Source organism: Cryptomeria japonica, chromosome 5 (genome assembly GCF_030272615.1).
Source record: "Cryptomeria japonica chromosome 5, Sugi_1.0, whole genome shotgun sequence".
NCBI classification, from domain to species: Eukaryota; Viridiplantae; Streptophyta; class Pinopsida; order Cupressales; family Cupressaceae; genus Cryptomeria; species Cryptomeria japonica.
Window position 1 is genome coordinate 33947940 of NC_081409.1, and position 26894 is coordinate 33974833.

At 36.3% G+C, this 26894-nt stretch overlaps 1 protein-coding gene across 5 annotated transcripts in view; it reads right to left on the reverse strand.

The window, feature by feature from the left end:
• LOC131057426 (uncharacterized) overlaps nucleotides 1-26894 on the reverse strand; it is a 57133-nt gene that overhangs the window by 7927 nt on the left and 22312 nt on the right. For all 5 annotated transcript variants that reach the window (XM_057991610.2, XM_057991608.2, XM_057991609.2 and 2 more), the window contains 2 exons: nucleotides 23921-24222; nucleotides 21694-23062 (listed from right to left, as the gene is read on the reverse strand). In XM_057991610.2, the coding sequence (XP_057847593.2) occupies nucleotides 21694-23062; nucleotides 23921-24033 (1482 nt within the window). In that variant the 5' untranslated portion in view covers nucleotides 24034-24222. The remainder of the gene's footprint in view (nucleotides 1-21693; nucleotides 23063-23920; nucleotides 24223-26894) is intronic.

Here is a 26894-nt window from a genome sequence, read left to right on the forward strand (position 1 = left end):
TTCCAAACAACCAAGAAGAAATATAACAAGGATTTGTATCATATTCAATAATCACAAAACCACTTAAATTGAAATTATCTAGATAAATCTCCAGCATTATTCAAAACATCACAAATGAATATAAATGTGATACACAACAGACTCCCAAACAAGCAAGAAGAAAAATAACAAGTATTTGATGACATCAGTTAATCAAAAAATTAAAATTACCCCAATAACAGTCCAATACTAATCAAAACATTACAAATAAATGTGTGTGTGCACTAATAGGCCATCACAAATGCACACAATTCTCCCAAACAACCAAGACTAAGATCATATAGATAAGCACCTCACATGATTTAAGCTTCTAAAAGCTGAACATTGCAAGTTTTATAAACTTATGAGTAGGAATATTATTATTAATTGAACACAACCTTTTATATGAACTTCTATAATAGCTAAGAACCTTGCCACGATGGAAATTGTAGCAAAAACAGCAATAGCAAACTCTGCTGACAAACAGCCTACCTGTGCACTTCACTTTAAAGTCCTGTGAAAAGGAAATTGCACACAAAATATTCAGCTATTCTTATAATTTGTGTTTAAGACGTGTCTTTAGATGTGTAGGTTTAAAATTATTAATGTGCTTTGGTGGTAGGTATCGTTAACTTGGTTCATTGTGTGCAGTCACATGTATGTACATACCCACATCTCTCATGTACATTTAATAAGGTTGCACTAAAATCAAGCTTAACTCTAACAGATTGTAGTATTCTAAGTTGAAATCCACCTACTCTTCATATCTACTTATCTATCATATTCTTCTATTGTTTTCTAGAGCTGTTAATAAATAATGGTGCACATATCCATTGTTCAACTGAGTGCACCCTTCTTTTCTATTGAACTCTTAGCATGTACAATCAACTGATAGTTTGATAATTTCATGGTGTATCAGAACTGAATTGCTATGGCTTCATCAACATTTTGCAGAAGGTTTAAGGTTCCATTGGTACCAGCTTGTTCTGGTGATTTTCATCTCGATGTAAGGCAATCTCAATGCCTATTTTATTGCTTCATGTTTGGGAGATCCCTTGTTTGCAGATTTTTGATAAGCTACTTGAGCATTTATTAGCAGAGAGCTCTTTCAACCAAGGTTTCAAGGATTGATCTTCACAGATCTTCCCATTTCTGATTAGTATGGGATCCATAATATAATATCTACAGTTCTCAAGGATTCCAAATAAGCTTAAGGTTTTCTGATCAGGTACACAGTTCGCTAGATCAGGCATTGGGAAGCTTTGAACTTGGATCTGAATTTTTTGAAGGTTTTGAGGCTAAATCTTTGTTTATTTTTTGATCCAATCAGGCTCCATATCAGTATTCAAAAAAACATTAGAATTCCATGTTAGCACATGTATTACAGATCACTTTCTCCATTTATCAGATTAGACCCTGTGTACATTCTGACTACATTAGCATGCCATTTGCTGAAGAATTAGTGCATTTTCAAGCAAATCTGACCATACACTTGCATCCACAGTAATTGATTTAGGAGGGTTGGCTTTTTGTTTGGTTCAAATAGGCATCTTTTTACCTCAAATAGAACCTGGATAGTCACTCCTACCACCCTTCGGGAATTGCAAGTCCAATTTTTTTACCAAACATAGGCCATATTTTGCCATTTAAACTCCAATTTTAGCAGTTTTATTTATGGAAAAATTATTTCTTCATATTTGTTTGTATTTTAATATGTTTGTTGCTAGACAACACAAAATGGAATAGCATTATACCACATTCAGTAGAACTTGTTATTCTAATTGTAAGGGGAAGCTCCCTGCGATCTAACTAAACCTATCATTAAGTAAGCACACTGTATAAGATTGAAAAATAGGATTTGCTAAAGCAGAAACTATTATTCAGTTGCACCACAAAGATTGGAACAAAAAACAAACAAATGCTAGCTAAAGCATAGACCAGTAAATATACATCAATGGGAAAGAATCAAACAAGTGAACACCTCACAATTTCATGAAATAAGCAGCTAAGGAGAATAGAAAGCTGCAACTTGGAAAGATGGATTTAAGCTTGACCGATATGATCTTCTATAAATATATTTCATGAAATTACAACATTCAAGCACAGTTACACAATCACTTCCGCCTAACAATGGCTTCTACAGCATAAGCACGACTCCCACCAATATTAATTAACTTTCATGAAAATTAAAAATACAATAACTGCACTAACAATTTCTGGAGCATAGGTTCGGCATCAACTATCATTACAAATTATGTGCTTAAGGAACATATTTATAAGCTCCTAGAGGTAGCTTTTAGGGATAAAATAATAATAAAATATTCCCAATAAACCATTTTTAAGCAACTCTATTTGTATCCACTACAAAGATGAACTAAAACACTTCAATAGCCTAAAATAGGTGCTTTCTTGCTTTAAAACACTACTTTCATCGTAGCATAATTTACCTAGAAAAGAGAGGCCATGATCTGCTGATATTTTTCCTTAAAGCACTTGTCTTGGCATTTTAATGTAACTTAGTCAACTTGAACTCCTTAGTTGCACATTTTAGATGGCCATGCCACTTACAAAGTACAACTTTCCTTAAGTTTTAAAATTTAAAGTTATATCTGATTGGCACAGATTCACTTTCTGTTTGTCACTTGAGTTGTGGTTTTGTGCTAGCATTGCTAAGCAAAAAGTGCCACTTCACTCATGTTTTAATTTTTTTAATTTGCCTCTGCTGGCCCATGTTTTCCTCATTCATCTACCAGTTAACTAAGTCACACTTTCACTCATCACTTGCCCACTTTTATCATCGTTTTCTAATGGCGCAAATACTTAAAAGTGTAATTCACTCAAACATCTTTTACTTAAAGAACTTGTTGCATTTTCTCCACTAATTCACCACTTTATTGTCATGCTTTTAAGGTGGCTTCGCCTCTCAGAAAGTGTGGTTCCTTCTTGTGGTTACATAATGTCCTTGCCACCTTTGTTGCTTTTTCCACTGCCTTTGCCTCCTCAAAAGTGTGACTTTTACTCGGTATCTTTTTTCTCACTTTGGCATGCTTTTGCCTTATCATGTTTTTAAGTTTGGCTTCATCACTCAAAAAGTGTGATTTCTTCTTGCTACAGTTTCATAATGACCTTGCCACCTTTTTCACTAAATCCAATGCCTTTGCCACTTGAAAAATGTGATTTTTAGTTGGTGTCTTTATTTCTCACTTTGTCATGCTTTTGTCTTGTCATTGCCAATCCTTGTTGCATTTTTATAACAACTTTGCCAATTTATTGCCATGGTTTTCTAATGCAATCACCACTTGGAAAGAGTGATTTCCTTTTCTTCTTTCACTTTACACACTTGTTGCATTTCTCACCCATTCACCACCCCCTACTATGCTGAAGCAAAGATCCGGAAGTATCTGCGGTATGTTTCTGAGGTCTATTGCTCAAAAACTGTATGTACACTAGCAATTTGTTTTGTACCACATTATACCGTAGTAATGTTTCATGGCTTGCAGTTTGGAAGATAAGTAAGGCTATACATGAAGACAAATCTATTCAAGTTCTAGAGGTGGAGATGAAGGAGGAAAGTTAAGGTTGACATTATGCTCACAAAGATCTGTTCACAGTTTGTTCTGATGTTCCAGATGAATGCACTAGAGTATCGCACTGTACACCGGCTGGAGGAAGTGTGTGGACATTCTTTGGACTTTGGAGCCAGTTGAGTTCATGTTGGGTAACGCATAGCGTGTTCCCACTCCTAGAGTAACGTGTTGAATTTTGGACCGGGTCTATTACATGTTTGCTTTAAAATATGCATGTGGCCAACTTGCAGATATTATTAAATATAATCTAGGTCAACATAAGGTGGTAATTATTATTGAATGCATATATATTGCCGATCAGATCCATTCCGATGTGTAGTGGAAATTGTGAATAGAACTAATAACCATGGCAAAAGTTGTGCAAGTTGTCTACTCAATTTGGGTTGTGTGAACTCAATTGAAGATCTCATGCACATTGAGAGAGTGTTCAGAAGTTGATCAGAACATGGAGATGCTGAAGGTTCATCCTTGATGGTCCACTAAATTTTATTTTTTCATATATTATTGTTGTATTTGAGGTTGGTGCCTCGTCATCTGAGTTGGTGCTTAGTTATTGGATTAGGGGATTGGTGTCTCTTGTACGTTGGTGCCTGCAAATCTGTTTGGGGATTAGTGTCTCCAACATAGGTTGTAATTCCTATGGTTTGGTGCCTACAAAATACTGCAAGTTGATTATTTACTTTGTGAGGTTGGATTTGGACAGTAGATCCAAGTAGCTATTCTCACCATGGTCTTTCCCTTTCGCGTTTCCACATAAATTTAGTGTTCTTTTGTATTGATGTGCTCTGATCTTTGTTTAGCAGCTTCTATGATGTTTGGAGAAGTTATTAACGATTATTAATGTTGAATTAATTTGGAACTGGCATATACTGATTCACCCTGCCCCCCTCCCCCTCACAGCCCTCACAGTTATGTGTATTTAACATTTGATGCTTTTGTGTTGGCAATGACACTCAAAAATTGTGACACTTAAATTTAGTTTGACTCATCTCCTCATTTTCACATGTTTGAGTTGGCTCTACCACCTTTCGAGCATTTTTTTACTTGCCTTTGTGACATTTGTTGCCTTTTCTCACTATCTACAACCTTTAGTGCATTTTGGTGTGGCTAACCACACTTGGAAGTTGCACTCCACCTAAACACATTATGAAAAATACAAAGAGAAAATGATTACCAAGATATTCAATGATTAACAAGGAGCAAAAGTCTCCTTAAATAAGAGTTATAAAGGCTTTATCTATAAAGGATAAAAGCAACAACTAGGAAAATGAAGGATAAGAACGACAACAAAAAGAATAAAGAATATTCCTATAGTCTATCCTAAAGACTTAATTGACCGTTATTAACTAAATCTTATAATATTACTATAATACCCTCCCTTAATGGTCAATCTACTAACTACACCAAGATTATTGTGATGTCCCCTAGTAAATGTGGTCAAAACGTAAATATATATTAATTATCGTATATTAATATCATTAATATAAATAATTAATATTACATGGCCCTATTAATAAAACATTTTAATTAAGCATTCTATTAACACGTAACTATTACGGGAAATAAAACCTACTTTTTGTGTATAAAATAATGGCATCAGAAGATGGGAGACATGCCGGGAAGAGAAGATTGATTATCTACGAGATATCAAAGCATATTAATAATTTCCTTTCGCCAGCCATAACTGGCCTATTGGAACCGTGAACCAAGGAGTGATCTATCGGCGTGAGTATTGGTCGATATTACTGATACGTGTGTTCATACACACAAACTGGAGAAGACTAACAAAAACTTGGTGGGGAGGCACGCAAACTCCATTCCTCACAAAGACTATCGGAAGCTTGACGGGGAGGCACACAAACTCCATTCTTTTCATCGTTTCCCAGAAACCCGATATCGGGTGTAGCAATTGATACACAGACTCTTTCCCGCTTCGCGTGAAACAGAAACCCGATATCGGGTGTATCTCTGGCTTGTCCCTGCAGTCACGAAGGACTACAGCGTGATTACCAGTGGTGTAGCGGATGTGGAAGTACCATTACCATGGTGTAGCGGAAGTGGAAGTACCTCCTGAAGGAGTCGTGTCCCGGACTCATCACGTAGACAGATGTTCCGTGGAACTGATTCAGGAAGCATACGATTAAGGAGGACCGCTTTCTATTATGCTTCACGGTGAATCCATGAAGACCCTCCGGTAACCAACAGCACATGATTGGCATCAACAGTTACAGCGTGATTATCAGGTGCACTATTATATATACTTCTTGAATAATGAATGCTTTGTTCTGTTAATAAATGATATACCAGCAAGTGGGAAGGGAAACTGAGATTGTGCGAATGAAAACTATTACTGTTTAAACGTTATTCATTGGTCTACAAATAACTCACTGGCTATGTTGAAAAAAACATGCTGCTATATGACCTGGACATATATCTAATGGAAATCAATTAAGGAATTTTACAATTACCCAAAAAGTTTACAAATTTGTCAAGACTCGAGGACTTGGTAAAAATGTTTGTAGTTTGATCCTCAATTAGACAATACTACATTTATAGATGAAAAACTCACTCAAAAACCGCCTAACTTGCGAGTACTCTCGAGCTAGACATGGCCGCGAGTCACTCGCAACAAAACTCACCAACAAGTTTTGCAATAAAATCATATCAAGTTTCTGACAAAAAATCGTAAAGAATCTCATGAAATCAGCCAAAACTTGCAGTACGAAAACGTAAAAGAAATTTTCGAAAAACCTAATTTTTTAAAGTTCTTTTCACGTGACAAGAGGAAGCGATAGAGGATATATCCAACGCACAACTTCTCACTGATGGAGATGAGTGGCAATTGCTCTAGCTTGGCTCATAAGATGCAATATTTTTTAGTCTTCAATCGTAATTTTTATGAATGGTTCATGATACGTAAGTTTTGTTGGTTCAAAAACATAATGAAAATTCTTATAATTCAAAGAATGCATATACAATACCCCAGCTATGGTGAAGAGGGATCTTTTCTTTTGTTTTTTTCAATAATTGCAATGTAATTTTCAATAGCTTTTCAAGTGTGTAGGTTTTGAGATAATATTGGCTTAGTTGATTTTTAAATAATATTATGTGATTTGATATATTGTAAAAATATCAGCCATTTCAAAATATATAAAATTTAATAAGTATTTTGTGACCTAATATTTAATATGACGTATTTATTTTATATGAAAATATGTTATTGCTTGTTTATAGATTCTTTAAAATTTTCTTACAAATACAATGATTTAGAATAGATTATTGATCTTTTTAGTTTAGTGTTAAAGATTAAAGACATTCATTTCGTAAAATTTATTTTGTAAGTCAAGTTTATTATTTTTTTGAGACATTTTTAAGGAATATCTATTCTAGTGGATATTTCAACCCAAACTCATATTCTATTCTAGGTCTACGACATATATTGAACTCAAATTTATTCAGAGGTTGCACTTGTTTTTTGGTCTATGGTATGTATTTAACTCAAACTTTGATTTATTTATGATGGAAATCAGTGTATGTTCTACAAATTATTACATGTGTGCTTTTTTAGAATATTTTAAGAATTTATATATTTTCAAATGTTGATGAATTTCCCAAGTTATTGTTGGTAATCCCCGAGTCTTTTGGCGAGTCCCAAGCTTTTAAAATTTTTGGGCCAACCAAGTCATTGCCGAGTCCAAGTTTTCCAACTATGACTACTACATCACAAATCCATATTCTACAAGATGTCTAATGAAATGACAATGAAGCTCCACATGTTTGGTATGCTCATGGAAGACTAGATTCTTGGCAAGCTATAGCATCCCTTGATTGTAACAAAATAAGGGTGAAGACCCTACTTGAGACATTTTTATATCTAAAAGCATCCTTTGAAGCCATACTACCTCATATGCTGTTTTGATTGTTCCTCAATACTCTGCTTCTGTCAAGGAAAGAGCTCCTACCTATTGCTTCTTGCTAGTCGATGTAACTACACTTGTGCCAAGACTGAAAACACATCTAGAAGTGGATTTTTTGTCATCAACAATACCTGCCCATTCTGAATCTGTGAACTCAACCAGCCTAGGATCTTTGCTTCAATGTCCCTTTCACATATCTCAACACTCACTTTGTTGTAACCCAATGCTCTTCTTTTGGTGCTGTTAGCAATCTAGAAATGTAAGTCACAGTATAGCTCAAATCAAGTTTAGTGGCTATAAGATAGATAAGGCTGCCCACTAGTTGCCATAAAGTTGACTCATTTATTACCTTTGCGTTTGTTTGAGCTGAAAGCTTCAGCCCTTTCTCCATAGATGTAGATGAGATTTTGCAATCTATCATTCTAAACTTGTCGACCAAACTCCAAGCATATTTAGATTAAGAAATAAAAATACCACCACTTGTATCAGTATCAACAAGCTGATACAAACCATGATCTTCAATACCAACAAGAATAGTTTTCTTGGATCCTTTGTCAACAATATAGCATTTGTGTTTGCTAAGTATGACATCCAAATTGGGACAATCACAAATAATCTAATTCACTGAGAGCAAATTGAGCTCCACTCCCAAAACATAGTACACATTGAGAAAAGTGAGATTTCCCCCTCCAAAAGTGATTTGCACATTACCTCTACCAACAATTGTGTACTCCTCACCAACATCCAATATCACTAAATCTAAGCAAGTTGTGTACTTCGTGAACTAATCTTTTCTATGAGTGAAATGTCAAGATGCTCCAAAATCAATGTATCACATAAAAGAATTTAATTGATCTACTAGTCGGTTCGCCATGAAAGCATAGAAGGCTAACTCCTACTAAGGATGTTTTGCAATATGAGCTTTTGGTGGAGGCCCCCGGGTTGGATTTCTTTTCAGCCAACCTCTTCCTACAATGCTTCTTCATATGACCAAGTTTACCACAATAGTGACGTGATATTTTTAGAGTCTTCTAAGTATCTTCATTATTCCCTCGACCTTTCTTTTGAGGCAACTTGCCTTTGCCCTTGTTTCACACTTGATGTATCACTACTACTACAAGAGCTTGTAGCACAAATCTTTGAACTTCAAGTCAAAACTGGTAGATGTGATGTTAGGTCTCTGAATAAAATGTTCATATGCTCATGGTAAGCTTTTCATCAATATAACCACCATGTCTTCTTCCATCGTGAAACCTATGGCTTGCAATTTATCACAAATGTCTTTGATCTTCATCAATGTTCTCACAAAGACATCTTCTCATCCATCATGATTGAGAAAAGCATATTTTTCAACAAGGCCCTATCTTTATCCAACATATCATGTAGGTGCTTCCAAATCTCCTTAAAGTCTTGGTCTGTTTGAACCCTTGGAAGCATTTCATCTATAATTGATGACTTGATCAACATGACAACTTCTCAATCATGTTCTTTAAACTTGTCTTGGTCTTTATCCACAACCCTTGGCTAAGTGTCAGTATCAAGGACAATCTTATTAAGGCATCTGTACTCAAAGATCATGAGCACATTGTTTCCAAGTGTTGTAATTCTTGCCAAAATAATATTGGTTGCTTTCCAACATTATGTTGGGTAATGAAGCCATCCTTCGCACAATCGAATATTACAAAAAAAAACTTATTAAAAATTTTGAAAAACCCTAGCTAGCAAAAAACCTTGCCCTCGCTACTTTGCAAAAAACACAATTTTGTCAAAAAAACCACCAAAAAAAGGGTCTTAAACACACCAAAATCCCTATATGCCACAATTTTATCTAAAAATCATAAAAAAAACCATAATTTTAAAAAAATCATCAAAGGTTACAAAAAACCATTAAAGATTCGCCATAGCCCATTGTAGAGTTGCAAAATATTCAAAAAACCATCACTAGGTCTAGAAATTGCGCAAAATAGCAAACCCATGATTTTATTTTTAAAAATCATTAAAAAAGCATCATATATTGCCACCGACTTGATTCACCTATCGAGCAATCAGATTTTGCAAACAAATTGCGATTTTTATGAGCAAAAAAGTTGCATCATTTTTACAGAGACAAAATGTCACCATTTTTATAGAAAAAATTCTGCAATTTTTAGAAGAGAAAAGGCACAATGTTGAGTAGAAAAACCCACACAATTTGTATGTATAACCTAGCACGATTTTGATAAAATATCCACCCAAAAAACTTCAAAGAAAAATCTAAAACAATGCGAGACACGCAATGGATTTCAAAGAATTGATTGAATATCAGAATGAGCAAGACGCTCATAAATAATACAAGGATATTTACAAGAATAGCAAGTTTCTAATAAGAAACTGCTGAGAAGATCGAAGACGATCTAACCAAAATAGAATATACACTATTGAGCATTAATACTAAAATTAACATTATTTTAATATTCTATTACCCTCCCTTAATGCTCAATCTATTAACTACACCTATAGACCCCCTGAATTTTACAAATTTATCAGGACCAAGGGGCTTGGTGAAGATGTCTCCTGGCTGCTCCGAGGTAGGAACATACAGCAACTGCATGGATCCGTCTTCAACCAGCTGTCGAATATAGTGACAATGAGTTTCCACATGCTTGGTTCTTTCATGGAAGACTGGATTCTTGGCGAGTTTGAGCACTCCCTGATTATCACCAAACAAGGGAGTAGGACCTGCCTGGGAGACATGCATATCCGCAAGCATTCGTCGAAGCCAAACCGCCTCACAAGATGCCTTAACTGCTCCCCGATACTCTGCTTCTGTCGAGGAGAGAGCCACTGCCTGCTGCTTCTTACTAGTCCATGTGACAGCACCAGATCCCAAACTAAACACATACCCTGCTGTAGACTTACGGTCATCAACCGAACCTGCCCAGTCAGAATCTGTGTAACCACTGAGTATAGGATCAGAACTCCGAGTGTACAAAAGTCCAAAATCAGGAGTGCCACTCACATAACGCAGCACATGCTTCGCTGCTATCCAATGATCAGCCTTGGGAGCTGTCATGAAGCGTGAAATGTAGCTCATTGCAAAACTGATGTCAGGTCTAGTGGCAGTAAGATAGATGAGGCTGCCCACTAGTTGCCTGAACAGAGATTCATCCACAACTGGTGAAGATGACTGAGCTGAAAGTTTGAGCCCGGGTTCCATAGGAGTAGAGGCAGGTTTGCAATCCTGCATTCTGAACTTGTCCACAAGACTTCTGGCATACTTGGACTGAGAGAGAAAGATACTGTTCTCAGTCTGCCAGACTTAAACTCCTAAGCAGTAATGTAGAAGTCCCAAATCTGTCATATCAAAGGTGCGGCACAAATCCTGTTTGATCCCAGTGATCAAATGTGCTGAACTGCCAGTAATGATTAAGTCATCCACATAGACAACCACAAACAGAATATCATTACTAGTATGCTTGATATACAGGTTTGCATCAGATGGACTCTGCTGAAAATCATGATCTGTCAGGTACTTATCAATTTTCATGTACCAAGCCCGAGGAGCTTGTTTCAGACCATAGAGTGCTTTGACTAGTCTATAGACCTTCTGTTCTTGACCAGCAACCTTGAATCCTGGGGGTTGCGTCATGTAGACTTCTTCCTGTAAGTCACCATTCAAAAAAGCACTCTTGACATCCATCTAATGGACTTTCCAACTGAACTGGGCTGCCAAAGCAAGAACGAGCCGTATGGTACTCATTTTGGCTGTAGGAGCAAAAGTCTCCTCGTAGTCAATGCCTTCTTTCTGTGAGAACCCACGAGCAACAAGACGAGCCTTATACTTGTCTAGGGTTCCATCAGCTTTGTATTTTACTTTGTACACCCATTTGCAGCTAATGGGCTTCTTCCCTGAAGGAAGATCAGAAGGGGCCCAAGTATGATTCTTCTGAAGACTCTGGAACTCAGCTTCCATAGCCTGTTCCCACTCAGGTATACCTTTAGCCTCTAAATATGTCTGAGGCTCAAAAACACTGTGTATGTTAGCCATGAGAGCAAAATTGACTGTATGCTGCTGTTTGCTCTTATTACGGGAGGTTCTACCCTCAATGAGCTCAGTATCCCTGAGATCACCAATGGTCTTGGCCCACCATTTAGGCCGGAGAGTAGAAGTGCGAACATCTGGAGGAGCTGGAAGAGGCTCAGGATCAGGAGCAGGAGGAGGATTGTTCTCCGGAGGGAACTCAAGTAGTGCATCATCGAAAATAGATTCTGCATCATCCCTCCCATCAGGCGAACCTAATGGAATAAGAACACTGTGAGGCTGATCCTCAAAACTCTGCTCAGAAGAAGGGGACTGAAAAAATCCTCTGTCTTCATCAAATACAACATCACGACTGAAGATAAGACGTTCAGTGTCTATATCTATCAGTCTGTAGGCCTTATGGTGATCACTGTATCCTGTCATCATGAGTTCTGACTTTTGGAATCCAACTTGGAGCGCTTAGCATCTGGAATCCAAACATAGGCAACAGAGCCAAAAACCTTCAGGTGGCTGATCGTAGGTTTCCGACCAGACCAAACCTCTTCTGGAGTCTTCCCCTTAACAGCTTGAGTAGGAGAACGGTTAAGCAGGTAGACAGCAGTAAACATTGCTTCAGCCCAATACTTATTCGGAACACTCCTGTGTTGTAACATAGAGCGAGCCATCTCAACAACCGTACGATTGCAACGCTCGACAACACTGTTTTGCTGAGGAGTGTAGGGTGTAGTCAATTGGCGTTTGATGCCATGGGTATCACAGAAGTTGGAGAATGCAGAAGAACAAAATTCCCCCCCGTTATCTGTCCTAAGAGTAATGATACTATGTCCAAACTCTTTTTCAACAAAGGACTTAAACTTCTGAAAGATACTAAATACATCTGATTTATGTTTAAGAAAGTACACCCACATCTTTCTACTAAAATCATCTACAATAAGCAAAAAGTATTTGCAACCAGTAACAGAAGATGTATTCATAGGACCACAAATATCAGCATGAAGTAATTGAAGTACCTTAGATGCGCGCCAAGACTTTCCATGTGTGAATGAAGTCCGATGCTGTTTGCCAGCTTGACAGGCGCCACATACTCCAAGATGTTGAGTCTGAATATCAGGTAACCCTGAAACAAGTCCCTCCCGAGATAGCTGAGAGATACTGAATGTTGAGATGTCCATATCTCTGATGCCACAAAGTGCTAAGAGGAGAAACACGAGCTGCCAGAGCCACTTCAGGAGAATCACCAATGTTAAGAAGCCTATATAGGCCATGATCCTCTAGACCAACAGCAACAGTAAGACGAGTCTCTCGATCAATGATGGAGCACTTGTGAGCACTGAACACCACATCTAGTTGAGGAGAATTCCTCATAATCTAGCTGACAGAGAGTAGATTAAGTTCCATTCCAGGAACATGATACACTTTCAGAAAAATGAGAGTCCTGCCACCAGACTGAATCTGAACAGTGCCTCTGCCAACAACTGTATACTCCTCACCTCCGCCAAATACAACGGAATCACTGAAAGGTGAGAAATCTGTAAACCAGTCACGCCGATGAGAAAAGTGACGTGATGCACCAGAGTCGATGTACCAAGCAGAAGACCTGGCATGATCTGAAGACCTCTTAGCCATAAAGGCATAAAAGACAGACTCTTTCTGCTCGGAATGTTCAGCAACATGCGCCTTCTGGTGTGACCCTCCCTGCTTCTTTTGTTCAGAAGTGAGCCTCTGACGGCAATCTTTCTTCATATGGCCGTACTTGTGACAGTAATTGCACTGCACATTTTTCTTCTTAGCCCCATCCTGTGTCTGAGAAGAGCCTTTCTGCTGAGAAGACTGAGAGGACTGAAATTTGCCTTTATCCTTCTGAAAGGATTGAGCTATGAAGGCATTTTCCGAAGAGGTTGATGTAGTACCACTACCAAACTGTTGTTTCCAGCGATCCTGTTGTAGAAGCTTGGTGCACAATTCTGAAAACTTCAGATCAACATTAGTGAAAGTAATATTGAGGGTCTCAATGAAGTGTTCATACGATTTCGGAAGACTTTTCAAAGTGATTACTACCATGTCTTCTTCCTCCATAGTCCGACCAATAGCTTCGAGCTGATCTCGAATGTCCTTAATCCTCATGAGGTGTTCCTGTAAGGACATACGTTCGTCCATCATAATGGAGAACAACTGATTCTTTAGAAAGAATGCTCGGCTCTTGTCGGATGTCTCATGCAATTCCTTCAGATGCTTCCAGATGTCAGAAGCTGTCTTGCCGGAAGGAATCTGCGGTAACTGATCATCAGTCACTGAGAGTTTGAGAAGCATAACTACCTCCCGATTGCGTTCATCAAACTTATCTTGATCTGCACCAAGTGTACCAGGACTGAGCTCTTTTCCCAACACAAGCTGGTCAAGACGCCTGTATTCAAAAATGGTCAACATACGTTGTTTCCAGATGTTGTAATTGTGACCATTAAAGCGTTGACTACCTTCTAACATCAGATTGGTGAGAGAAGCCATTTGCACGTTTCCCAAAAAAATGTCCGGCTGACCCAGAAAAATCCAAAGACCACCCAGAAATGCGTGCGAAAAACCCAGAAGGAATCTGCTGTCGGAATTTGGATCCGCAAGCTCGAAAATCGAGGCACCCCGAAAAACGGGCAACTACCCAAATTAGAGTTCGAAAAACCCACCAAGAATCTGCAAGAAAAATTGATTTTCGATAAAAAACTGGAAGGTTTAACACCTTAATCGAAAATTGCAGAGGTCGTGGGCGCTATGGTTTTCACAGAAAATGTCATCGCCGAAGGTACCGATCGCGGGTTGTAGGTCGCGTGTTTGCAGAGAGTTGCAGGTCGCGCCGAAGTTTGCAGACGCGCGCGACGCCGAAGGCAGGTTGCAGACGCCGAACAACGCTGAAAACAGGTTGCAGGTCTGCAGGTCGCGACGCCGAAGGTCGCGAACAGGCGGAGATTGTAGGCGCCGAGGGTTGGGTGCAGGTCGAAACGACGGGAGGCGACGACACTGCAGGTCGCGCGAACACAGGTCGCGACAAAACGCGACAGCCCTGCAGGTTGAGAACACAGGTCGCAGGAAAAACCGCGACTACCCTGCAGATCGCGTGAACACAGGTCGCGGGAAAAAACGCGACGATCCAACCCCAGAACCTAGGCAAAAAAAAAAAAATTTCGATGAATTTTTCCAGAAAATAATTTTGAAAATTTCCACTAATTGGAAATTAGGATTAAAAAATTTTCAAAAAAATTTCTCCTATAGCTCTGATACCATAAAACAGTGAGAGACACGCAATGGATTTCAAAGAATTGATTGAATATCAGAATGAGCAAGACGCTCATAAATAATACAAGGATATTTACAAGAATAGCAAGTTTCTAATAAGAAACTGCTGAGAAGATCGAAGACGATCTAACCAAAATAGAATATACACTATTGAGCATTAATACTAAAATTAACATTATTTTAATATTCTATTAAAATCCATGATTCTACTAAAACCAAGTCACGATTTTTAGCTTTCAAAGAACTCAAAAAATTTCCCTTGTATGAATCCGTATAGTACTGTAATGCTTTGTGTGATGCTCCTTTTGGCACATTTTGTGTCACATGCGTGTGAGTCATTACTATTGACAACAATCCATAGATATTCCACGTGTTTTCAAATCCTGAAGCTCTGATACCATATTACGAAAAATACAAGACAAAATGTGATTAACAGGAAGCAAAAATCTCCTTATATAAGAGTTAGAAAGGCTTTATATGTAAAGGATAAGAGCAACAACTAAGAAAGAAAAGGATAAGAATGACAACTAAGAGAATAAAGAATATTCCTAAAATCTATCCTAAAGACTTAATTGACCATTATAAATAAAATATTACAATATTACTTTAATAGAACATAGCTCTTTTACTTCTTGGCAGAAATCTTCATTGGCTTGGCCACCCAAAAATGGCACCTGATTGACTGGTTTCTTCCTCTTTCTTGATTTGCTTTATGCTGACATGTCGCTTGAATGAAATACTGGAATTTTATCTTTGACATTTGCCAATATTGTTTTCAGATTCAAAACTTCTTCTTTCTCCAAATTTCTGCACTTTTATGCTGTTATGGTCTTGAGCACATTCTAAAGCAATCAAAAATAATTTTAAATGATTGTTTTACCCTGGCTTTCTTCTCATGCTACAACAAAAATATACTTTTCTATTACGAAGTTCCTAGATTCCTTGTTATGAGAACCTTAGAATATGCCACATCATATCTTTTGCTTCTAAAAGAAATCTTATGAGTATGATGTATAACTGTAATTTTTATACTGTGTCTTTCTTCTTATACTACAAGGGCAATAGATTTATCATGAGGTTTCTAGCTCTTAGTTTTAGAAACCCATGTTGCCAATTTCATATGGGTACAAGTTTGGGTACACAAGTATACCGATTGTTTTCACCAGGTACATGTATGGCTATATATATACAATGTAAAGTACCCGTAATTTGCAAAATTGTATAATTCATAATATTATGTATATAGAGTCATAGACATATTAAAAATAAACAAACAACCCAAAGTCCATATAAGTAACCTGCATAGTTCATTTACAAAGTATTGTTGTTTCAAACTTTCCCCTAATGGAATTTTGTAATGTCCCCTTTTTTGAAATAGGATTTTATAACAAAAAAATAATAATAAAATTAAAATGTAAAAGGATAAAAAAAATAAAAAATTATAAATATAAAAGAATCAAATTAAACATAACCATAACTAAAATTTAGTTAAGTTTAATGAATGGTCAAAAGGCATGAGATGAAATGTTGCGACTCCTTCAAACATGAGATATAAAAGAGAGAAGAGAACTTCATTTGAAAGGAAGATAAGGATGGAAGAAGAAAGAAAGAATGGAAGATGTGTAAGAGGAATGAGAAGAAAATAAGAAATTGGTTCCTAATAAGCAGAAATGATGAAAGGTTGTGTTTCTTTCAAAGAGTGGTAATTATGAAAGATTGTGACCCTTGCAAAGGGGCAGACATGGTGAAGGGCTGTGACTCTCCCTCACATTGGAGGATATAAAAAGGAGAAAGTCTCATTTGAGGAGGATATCCAAGGGAAATCAATTTGGAGAATAATTTATAATTCTCAAAGGGCAGCAATGAAGAGTGATGACTCATTTCTTATGAAGAGGTGTGACTTCCCACAAATGAAGATATAAAGAAGAGATTAATTCAATTGAGAAGGGGGAATTGGAGGAATCATCCTAAGATCAAAGAAGACAAGAAAGTCAATGAATCAATATCTAATATTAGAATTAATGAGGGTGAAAATTAGCAGACTTTGATATCTACAAGGGCAAGATTTAGGGCAATCCCAAAAGGGGACATTACAATTTTCCAGATTCTTAGCATCTTCAGCTATGATCTTTGTTTGCCTCAAGCTTTCCCTGTTTTATGCTTGCAATTCATTCGCTATTTGGATATCAGTATGCATTTTGTAAGCTTTTTTGTAAAGGCAGATTTCACCCTCCCCAGCATATTTTCTCTCATCTTGTAATTGATCAAAGCATTTGATGGCATAAACTAGTGGTGTTCTCATAAGTTGCACCAAACAGGTTTTACCTATTACTGATTGTGTTTGCTTTCTAATGGCACTCCAAGTTCAGACAATGTGCTGCGGATCCTTATTTAGTTCATCATCAGACCTTGCTGGTTTGGAAATGATAGCTTTACTCCATTATGTCTTTCAAAATGTATTGCACTGAATTCTCTTGTTTTCCACTTCTGTGGATAATCTGTTGGTCCAAGCATTATTTGCTTGTTCTTTCAGCAGGTGTAGACTATCCAGATCTAAGTCCTTGCCAATTGATGTCTCTTCTCGTTCACCTTCAGATTTTGCTTATGACACTTTAAGATATCTTATCTACAAAAATAACATATGTCAGTTTCGGAAACAGGGATTTAGCTGATACCAATATAACAATATCAATTGGATGTTTTTTCTACCACAACCAAGAAAATATCTTCATCTCTCTTTCTGCTCAGTTCTTTGTCAGTTGTTTTGTGGTGTATTACTATTATCATTTCCTCTACACATCCACAAACACTGAGATAAGTATCCCTTATGCTGCCATGCTGTGTTAGCGATTGATAACATGCAATCAGCCTACCATGTTCTTTAATAGCTATGCAAACAAGCAACAGCATATTTACAGCAGAATATATCAGCAATAACTTTTTAGGTTGTTTTATGGTCAGCAAATGCATTTTTTACTGTAAAAAAATCTTTTTTTTAATGAGATAAGTATCCCTCACACTGCCATGCTGAGCTAGCCATTGATAACATACAATCAGCCAGCCATGTTCTTTAATAGCTATGCAAACAAGCGACAGGATATTTACAGCAGTATATATCAATAATGACTTTTTAGGTTGTTTTATGATCAGCAAATGCATTTTTTGATGTAAAACAATCATTTTTTAAAAATATACAGTTAAAACCAAAAGCTATCATAAACTACTTCATGGACTGGAAAACTCATACCAACTATGCTTTATGCATTTTTTTACACCTTTGGACATGGGTTCTCTTGGGAGCAACTGGGTATGACCCAAGTTTAGCTAGGGTACAGCCTTGCCACTCCAAATAAATCTTGATCTTTTAAATAAATTAACCTACCCTGATCCATGGTAGAAGCTATAAACAGGTAGAAGCTCATTTTCCTCCAATCAAATTCACATGTGGTAATTATCATGTATAGACTGATTATATGTGATCTAGGAGGTTCTCCAAGTGTAATTCTAGTGATACCACCAAGCCTGTTCTCATGGTCTACACTACTTTTGAATGCTCTCTTGAGGTTCACAATATCTCCAAGATCATCAATCCCATTCCACTTGATGCCCCACAAATTTGTCTAGTGGTGTGAGACAATCTGAGCAAATACATGTGGTACAAGCTATACAGCTGATTTTCCTCAAATAAAATTGGCAGGTGGTAATTATCATGTCTAGACTGATTATATTTGAACTAAGTGGTTCTCCAATTGCTATTCTAGCATATTCTCATGGTCTACAGTATTTTGAATGCTCTCTTAGAATCACATGATCTCCAAGATCATCAATCCTACTCCACTTGATGCCCCACACATTTTTCTAGTGGTGTTAGATAATCCAAGCAAATAAATGTGATACCATCCAAGCCTGAACCAAAACTTAAGTGAGCTTTATCATAAGCTTTGTCAAAGTTCCAAACGCCTACAAACTAAACCTCTACAGTGCACACTCAAACCATGTGGTGCCACCGAGCATCAGTAATGTCGCAGCCTTTGTCTTTGAAAGGGTGTAGCCCTACATTCAACACAACTATTACTTTTGACGCCCTTAAGCTCAACCATAAGAAAGTGAAGATTTACATAGAAGCTCAACCATGTCAACCCCCACAATTGTTCTTTACTTATAGACTTTCAGCTTTGTAACATTGTGTACACATCTGTATCATCATATTTCATTGACATAGCTAGTGGAAGATTAGTAACCATACATCTCTCATGATAGTATACCATGTACAAAATGAACTGATTGATATAGTATTTTCTTCTAATTCTATCATCTTCCTTATGTGTCATTCTTTAATTGATATTCAACATCTTTGGTTTGTTGTTAGCATTACGTCTGCACTTATAACATGTCTAAATGCACATGGTTTACGTGTTGTTCCCCTGATACTACTGTGAGTTCAAAACAATGTGGTAGATGTTGAGTAGCAGGAGTTGTTTTGCCTTGTCTCTAGTGAAAAGATTGAGTCATTTGATTAATGAAAATGGCTCAATTGATGTGATGAAGCAAAACAAATAATTGGTGCCCATTTCAAAGATCTCAAATTTTGTATCAAAGTGATATGTGATCCACATAAGGCTTGTGATTGCCTTAAAGCCCTCTTTGACAAAACCAATAATATTTGTGCCCATCAAGTAGAAAACCAATCAAATTGTCTTTATCCAATCATTTTTGAAAGGATTGATAACTATCTCACCAAAGTAAAGCAATTGAGTACCCAACTCAATGAATTTAGAAATACTAAGAAACTAAATCAAATGGTGTAGTACATAATTGTAATTGGCCTATACTTTTGAATGAATCTTGATGAACACATTGTATAATTATAATTAGCCTGCACTGTTCCCTAATAGAAGCTCTATAATTGAATTTCTTCTTGTCAAATTGACATGAGCTAATTAATAATTTGTGTGTCGAGATTGCTTCAAGATGTTTTTAATGGCAAATCAAGAGGAATCTTTGGTTTGTATTATCAAAAGTTGTCAAAATTCCATATCAATGTTATCTGTGATCCAAACAAGAATTGGGACTTAAAGCTTTATTTTGCCAAGCCAACAATGTTTTTAACATCAAATCGTTTGTTTATTCCAAAAGACTTTGAGTGGATTGAAGACTATCTCACCGAGGTAAGGCAATGGAGAACCCAACTCAAAGAATGTACCATTACAAAAGATGACAGTGAAATGATGTATGTTTTCCTATCTAGTCTTGGAAGATCTTGTCCTATTTCTGTTCCACTTTTCATTCCATAAGAGTGGCATTTGGGACAAGTACATTGCACCTACAAATGTTGAAACAGAAGACATCAATTATTTGGGATTAAATCACAAGCTAATATTGATAAAAATTGGTATATTAAATTTTGCCCATAGATACTTTTTTTCTAAATTTCCTTCTTTTTACACTGCAGATTTAGGTTCTCTCAAGGCATAGGGACACATCAAAGTATTGCACTTGTATTTTTCTGTCATAAAACATTTGATAGATTAGGGCACACACTAATGCACTCATATTTTTGCAGTTATTAGTTTGATTCTTTAAGGGAACACACTAATGCACTCATACTTCTGCAGTTATTAGTTTAATTCTAATTAAGGGCACACCCTAGAGCACTCATAGTTTTTTGGTGTACCCAAGTGTACTTATGGAAAGAGGATCAAAACTATTGTACCCAGACAAAAGAAAATTTTATCACTTTCAAACCAGATGTAAATAGAAAATGAAACATACTTTCCAACATATCAGACTAGGTGTAAATTGGAGCTTTGACATAAGATAGTCAAAATTTGTGTTAAGGCATGAAAAAGTGGTGGCCATAACTCAAGTGAATCACTATTGCCAAATTTATCAAAATGACTTCAAGTATTGATAAATAGCAAAGACCTCAAAAGTGTGACTCAAGTGAGTCACTATTGCCAAATTTGCCAAAATGACTTGTGTACCAAAAAGTAGCAAAGACATCAAAAGAACACACTTTTTAAAATGATATTGCCAAAGTTTCTATCAGAGGAGTGTCATACATCCACCTTCTAGACATAAACAGTGCACTTCAAAGTACTGGAGGAAACAGCTCTCATAATGGTATGACACATCCCAAAGATAGGGGCCAAACCAACCGAGGGATTAGTTGATGGGAAGCAGAGGAACAAACAAGGACCAGGTAATGAACAGAAACTGCTGATATCAGATGCGTTGCATCAAGATTAGACTTTTGACATTCATAATAATTGCAGATTGCCTCCAGGATGCTCAAAAAGTGAAATCAACTCAGGAGTGTTTCTATCAAAATCGTTATTATTTGCCAGATCCATACACATACAGAGTTGAGTCACATTTTAAATTTTTTGTTTATTAAACTGCAAAAATCAGATACCTGGTTTCAAGATTAGGCCTTTATCCTGAATAGTGATTGCAGATTGCCTAAAGGATGCTTTGGAAGTGGAATTGAATTAAGAGCGTCTTCAAAATCTAGCAAAGTCATCATATTTGCCAAGCCCATACGCATTCAAAGTTTTATATTAGATTGTAGAGCATGCAGCAATGAACAAAATATTGTACTTTCATCTATTAAAATTTAAGCTATAGAAAAATCTTCTCAAGTTCATGTTGCTCATACAATGTTAAGGACTTCAGCTTTTCATACAAGATCAGCATAGATGTTGCATGCACAAATGATAAGTCCCAGTATATTTTACAAGCTTGACCACTGGTGGTAGGTCAAGGGAACTTGTCATCTAATGTTTAACATGATGTATCTAAAGTCAACTTACTTTGGCCAGCCTCTTATGACATACCAAAAAAAATATTAAGATGAAGACCATACCTGTTTGATATCTTGAGAAGATGAAGACTGAACTTCAATTCCTAACTGTTGACATTTCGTCATCATTTCAAGTGATTTTGGGTGTGATTTCTCTAGCACAAAACTTTTTAGCATAGAAGAAGGTACTTCAGATATGACTTCCTTTTTGCAATTGAATTCCTTCCAACCATGCATTCCATTTTTGAAACTTTTCTGGCTCCTTACAGACTTCTTATTCCAGGTTCCAAATCTTGCCTTTCTTGGTGAGTTTTCGGATGCCCAACTCTGGTTTTCACAATCGCCTTTAATCTGTTGAGAAGGAGCAGTTGCAATAAGATCTGCTATCGAGCGCTTCTTTTGTGTTTTCCCATTTTCTTTTAGCTGTTTAGATTCAGTTTTCTTTACCTTTGGTACTGTCTCCTCATTGCCTGTATAAGCTGACAATTGGGTTGGACAGTCATCCATGTTAATATTACGTCCAGCAATTGATGTGCATGGAGAGTCATCGATGTCAATGCTGCATCCAGCAATTAGTGTGCATGGAGTTTTATCTATATTATCATTTACGAAGTGATGCCTTTCAGTTTCTGTGGTTAAGTCACCCTCATCCTCATGATCAGACCTGTTGACTGTTCTATATTTTTCCACTGAATCCGTCGTAACAGAAGCAGGTCCAAATACCTCAGCCATCTCTGTAACATTTAAACCTTGCATATATTCCTCAGCTGTTCTCTCATTAGTAACTTCATCAGCAAGTGCCCTGCTGTTTGCACAAACACTCCAACATGCTGGGGGAGTCAGCTCTGAGTCTTTAGGACTAGAAGTTGAATTACAAAAGGTAGTCTTACTTTCTGAGTATGATTGATGAAGTGCATCGGCTGTCAAATTTATTAATATTTCATTTCCTGCCAACTGTTCTGTTTTAGTCTCTTCAGCTCCTCCATCTCTAGAATGAAAAGCATTTTCGCTGCATACTAAAGGTGCTTCCTCTGATCCTATATCTTCTGATACATGGCTTGTTGCCTTCTTTTCATCTGCTTCATCTTTCTCTAAGATGGTCTGTGGCTTGGCTTCTAGAACACTAGTTACGATATTATCAGAGATATACTCTTCTTTTTCAACTTGTTTGGTAAGAAGATTTCCAACATTTTGTATGAGTACATCAGACTCTAGGGCATCCAACTGCATGTGAACATTTCTTTCCTGATTTGAATCATCTGGCGTAACAGCACTCTCTACACATTTTGCACATCGCCAATATCTAAATGTAGGAATTTCAAGTGGTGGAAGTACATTGTCTACACCTTTCTGCAGTTTTGTTTCTAAAAGACGTGGAGAAAAGGGCCAACATTTTTTGATGTCAACTTTACAAACAGCTGCAACATAATTACTGCAGTGGGAGAAAAGTGAAAACAAATGTGTCAATCATTACATTAACTGTTATGGAATTCCTGTACAAATCAATGCAGCATGAATCTATTTGTCTAATATATAAAGGAGGGGAAAACTTGGATTAAAGGTTTCAACATTCACCACAGGTTGTGCAAACACAACAATGAGATATTTTCTATAAAAATATATATAATAAATATAAATGTGCAAAAGCCCCCAAAACTAGCATCTTTGCCAAGAAAGAAAATTTAAACAAGTAACTATCAACCAACATATACATTCACAGAGAAAAGCTTAAATTTCATCCAACCTTTGTACTTTTGACAGTATAAGAGACAGTATAAGAGAAAATTCATTATGTTTCCTCCGGCTTAAGACTGGAGAGTTGGAAAGATGTCAGTCAAGATGCTTTTCTGAACTGAGGCTCTAACACATCAAAACAATAAGAAATAAAACAAAGTCTGGAGTACAGTAGTTTTATTGTCCACTATTTTAAACATCAAAGTTTATTGCCTCAACGGGCAGGAGTATATCACTAGTTGAGAGTACCATTGGTGAACTTCAAATGATATTGAAGTAAATGGAAATAGAATTTACATTTAGTTTGTAAAAATATGAAGTTGAATTAATTGTGTTCCTTGTGTCTGATTTGAAAATTACAGCACAGAAAATAATTTTTCATTACTTTCTTTATTTTTAAACCTATTCTTGTCATTATATTGAACAGCTATACATTATTACAAACAAATTTGATCAAACCATCACTCTAATGCAGTACGGGATTGAAAAAGAGAATCTTAAATAAAAATAAAAGTTTTGAAGAAAGATATTGCATACAAATTATGTTGAAGCTTACCGAATAGAAAAGGCCCCAAATGGTGAGCTGCTGAGGGACACCTCCATTGCTTCTTCCAATTCAGCCTCTCCATTTTCCTCTATTGAGAACAGATTTAACTCCAACTTGTCCATAAATAGCTATAAATTTGCATCCAAAGAGAGCTGTGCTTATTCTCCAATAGGAGACTCTTCCCACAACCTATAAATATCATATGTTCATCTCGGTGGCCAGAATTTTCCACTACCTATTCTATCTTTAAGAAAAACTGACCCTTGAACATGAGCAGCTCTCATCAGTCAAATGTTCCCACTTGCATATACCTGGTACACAGCAATCTTAAATCAAAGATTTTATCATAACTTGGAGAATTTCTTACAGAAATACATCTATAGATATAAAAACAATTTTCAAAACAAATAAAAATGCATTTGGATAGGCCTTAGAGACCAATTTACCCTCAAATCGATAAGATTAAGCAGCAAAGGAATTTTGAAAAAAGAAATCTCTTTTAGCATACTAAAGACCAATTTAGCCTAAAACCACACTAGCATAATTACAATATTTTGAGAATAAAAAAAAATTGTACACACTTAAGACTGAATTAACCTAAAAGAACATTAATATACCCATGATATAAAAATATTTCGAGAAAATCTACACCTTTGACACACTTCAAACACTAGATTATCACTACTAATAGGCTGGTGTACTACTCAAATAGCAAAGCATTATAGCTTAAGGGTCTCTACTCCATAGTAACTCCACCATCTATACCCAAGCATATCAATACTCGACACATCACATTTATCTACAAGCACCCTAAACATCCTTATATCATTTTGTAATTCCAACACCGATCCCTAATTTGACTTGCAACTAGAAGATCTCATTCAAACCTCCCAATAGCTTCATAAAGTACAGCCATAACTTTTCCATCGCTATGTCTATCTATATGAAATAGTTTAGCCTATGATTGGCAAGTTGCTGCATGTAGAGTTGTGTGTAATATGTATCATTTCCAGTTGAAATGAACTGTATCCAGCATATCAATTTAGTCTACTTCCGCATTATTGAGTGTTTTTTTAGGGCTTCCTTACAATGGTCCATGCTCTCATAATGCATCCCAAGAGAAGGGGTGTTGCCATCAACCATTCACACAATTCAAATAATCGGTTCACATTAATTTTCAAACTTTGTTGCATTTTCCTAGAAATTATTGTTTACAATAATTTGGTTTGTGATATTTCCTTTAAAGCCTTTGGTAAGAATAGAATTTTATCAATAACTAGAACAAATAGTAAACCTTAGAGCTACTTTCTCTTCATTCACTAATTTCAAAGTGATAAGTAATAAGGCAAATCTTGTTTCCCTTGGCCTCAACAACTCACTAAATGTATGCTACTTGTAAACATTCAATGCGAGTGATAGTTTATTATAAAATTTGCAATTGCTCTCACTCTATGAATTGCTTTATGTACCCGTGGTAATTTAGCCAAGTCATTAAGCAACAAATCTAGAAAATGGGCTACACAAGGATCCAATATTAATATTTCTCTAAAATCAACTTCTTAGCTCCCACACAATTTGCAACACTATCAGTAACCACTTGAACCACATTCTTTACACCCACATCATGAATGGATTCCTCTAATGTTTTAAAAACATACCTAGAGGTTTTCTTATGGTTCATAACTTCATTGATTGACATTGTGTCAATCACCTTCAAAATGTCAATACCTTGAGGGCAAGCCACCCAAACATTGATCAATGACTAACAAATATTTGACCATCCATCACTTAATATAGTGTAGCATTTTACTTTCCACAAGAATTTGATTACAATTAATCTCCCAATCACCATTTCTTTTTATATCTTCAAATAAGGTGTTCTCAAAGCCTTTGAACTAAGAGGTGTGTGCCCTTTGTAAAACTCAACAACTTTTGAATTGTATTGTGGACCCCTAGCTACATTGAATGGAATGGCACTCAAATAAAAGAAATCAGTTAATGCATTATTCACTACTGCCAATCCACATGTGGCCTTGGAGATAATAGAAGAGAAAGAAACCAAAGATGTCATGAACCTAGACATCTCTTAGATTCTCTATTTCTATTGATTTCATCTTTCCTACAACTTAAGAACCTTAGCCTTTCTCTGGCGCAGCTCTGATCTCCGAAAACATAGCATTTTGTGCCACAACACCTCTTCAACAACTACTTGAAATGCAAGTTAGGTGGTACACCACCCTTATTATACTCCATGTACAAGGATGACCACACAAGTGACATTTGAGATTAATGATGTCATGGGTCACATGTTTCCATACGTAGTTGATCTTAGGGATGCCATTGAATTACAATCTACATGTTGTAAAATACAAATAATAATATTTACTATTCAATATCATAATTTTTTTTTTTTAAAGTTAAATCAATAAATATGTCAGTCAAATGACCATATTAAAGCACTACCAAATAACAATCACATTATGTAAGCTTCTAATAAAAAATACAAACTTAAACCTTACTATTTATAATTGAAAATGCTTTTTCTTTTGAAAATTTTATAATATGATACTATTATTTAAACTTACATTTCAAATATAATTATACTAAATTAAATGTTATCCCAATCAAGGGATAAGAGCAAACTATAAGATTTGGCTATGAAGCCACCCAAGAATGAAAGTGAATGAGATGAAAGCAGAACAGAAAACTCAAATGATAGAATAAATTGTATTCTATTCATGAAGAATGCAAAGCATACAAAAAAGAGGGTGATTACAATGTGAGCTATAGCTAAGTATATATAGGATACACAACTCTAGAACACAACCCATGTGGGACAATGTATAAAATGCCCCTAGTTAAACTTTGTAGAACACAATTCATCTTGACATCAATGTCAACATTCTAATAAACTTAACCTAGCGTCAAAAGGACCTAAGTGGAGAATCTAGTTAGAAAATTGACCAGACAGGAAACATACCCC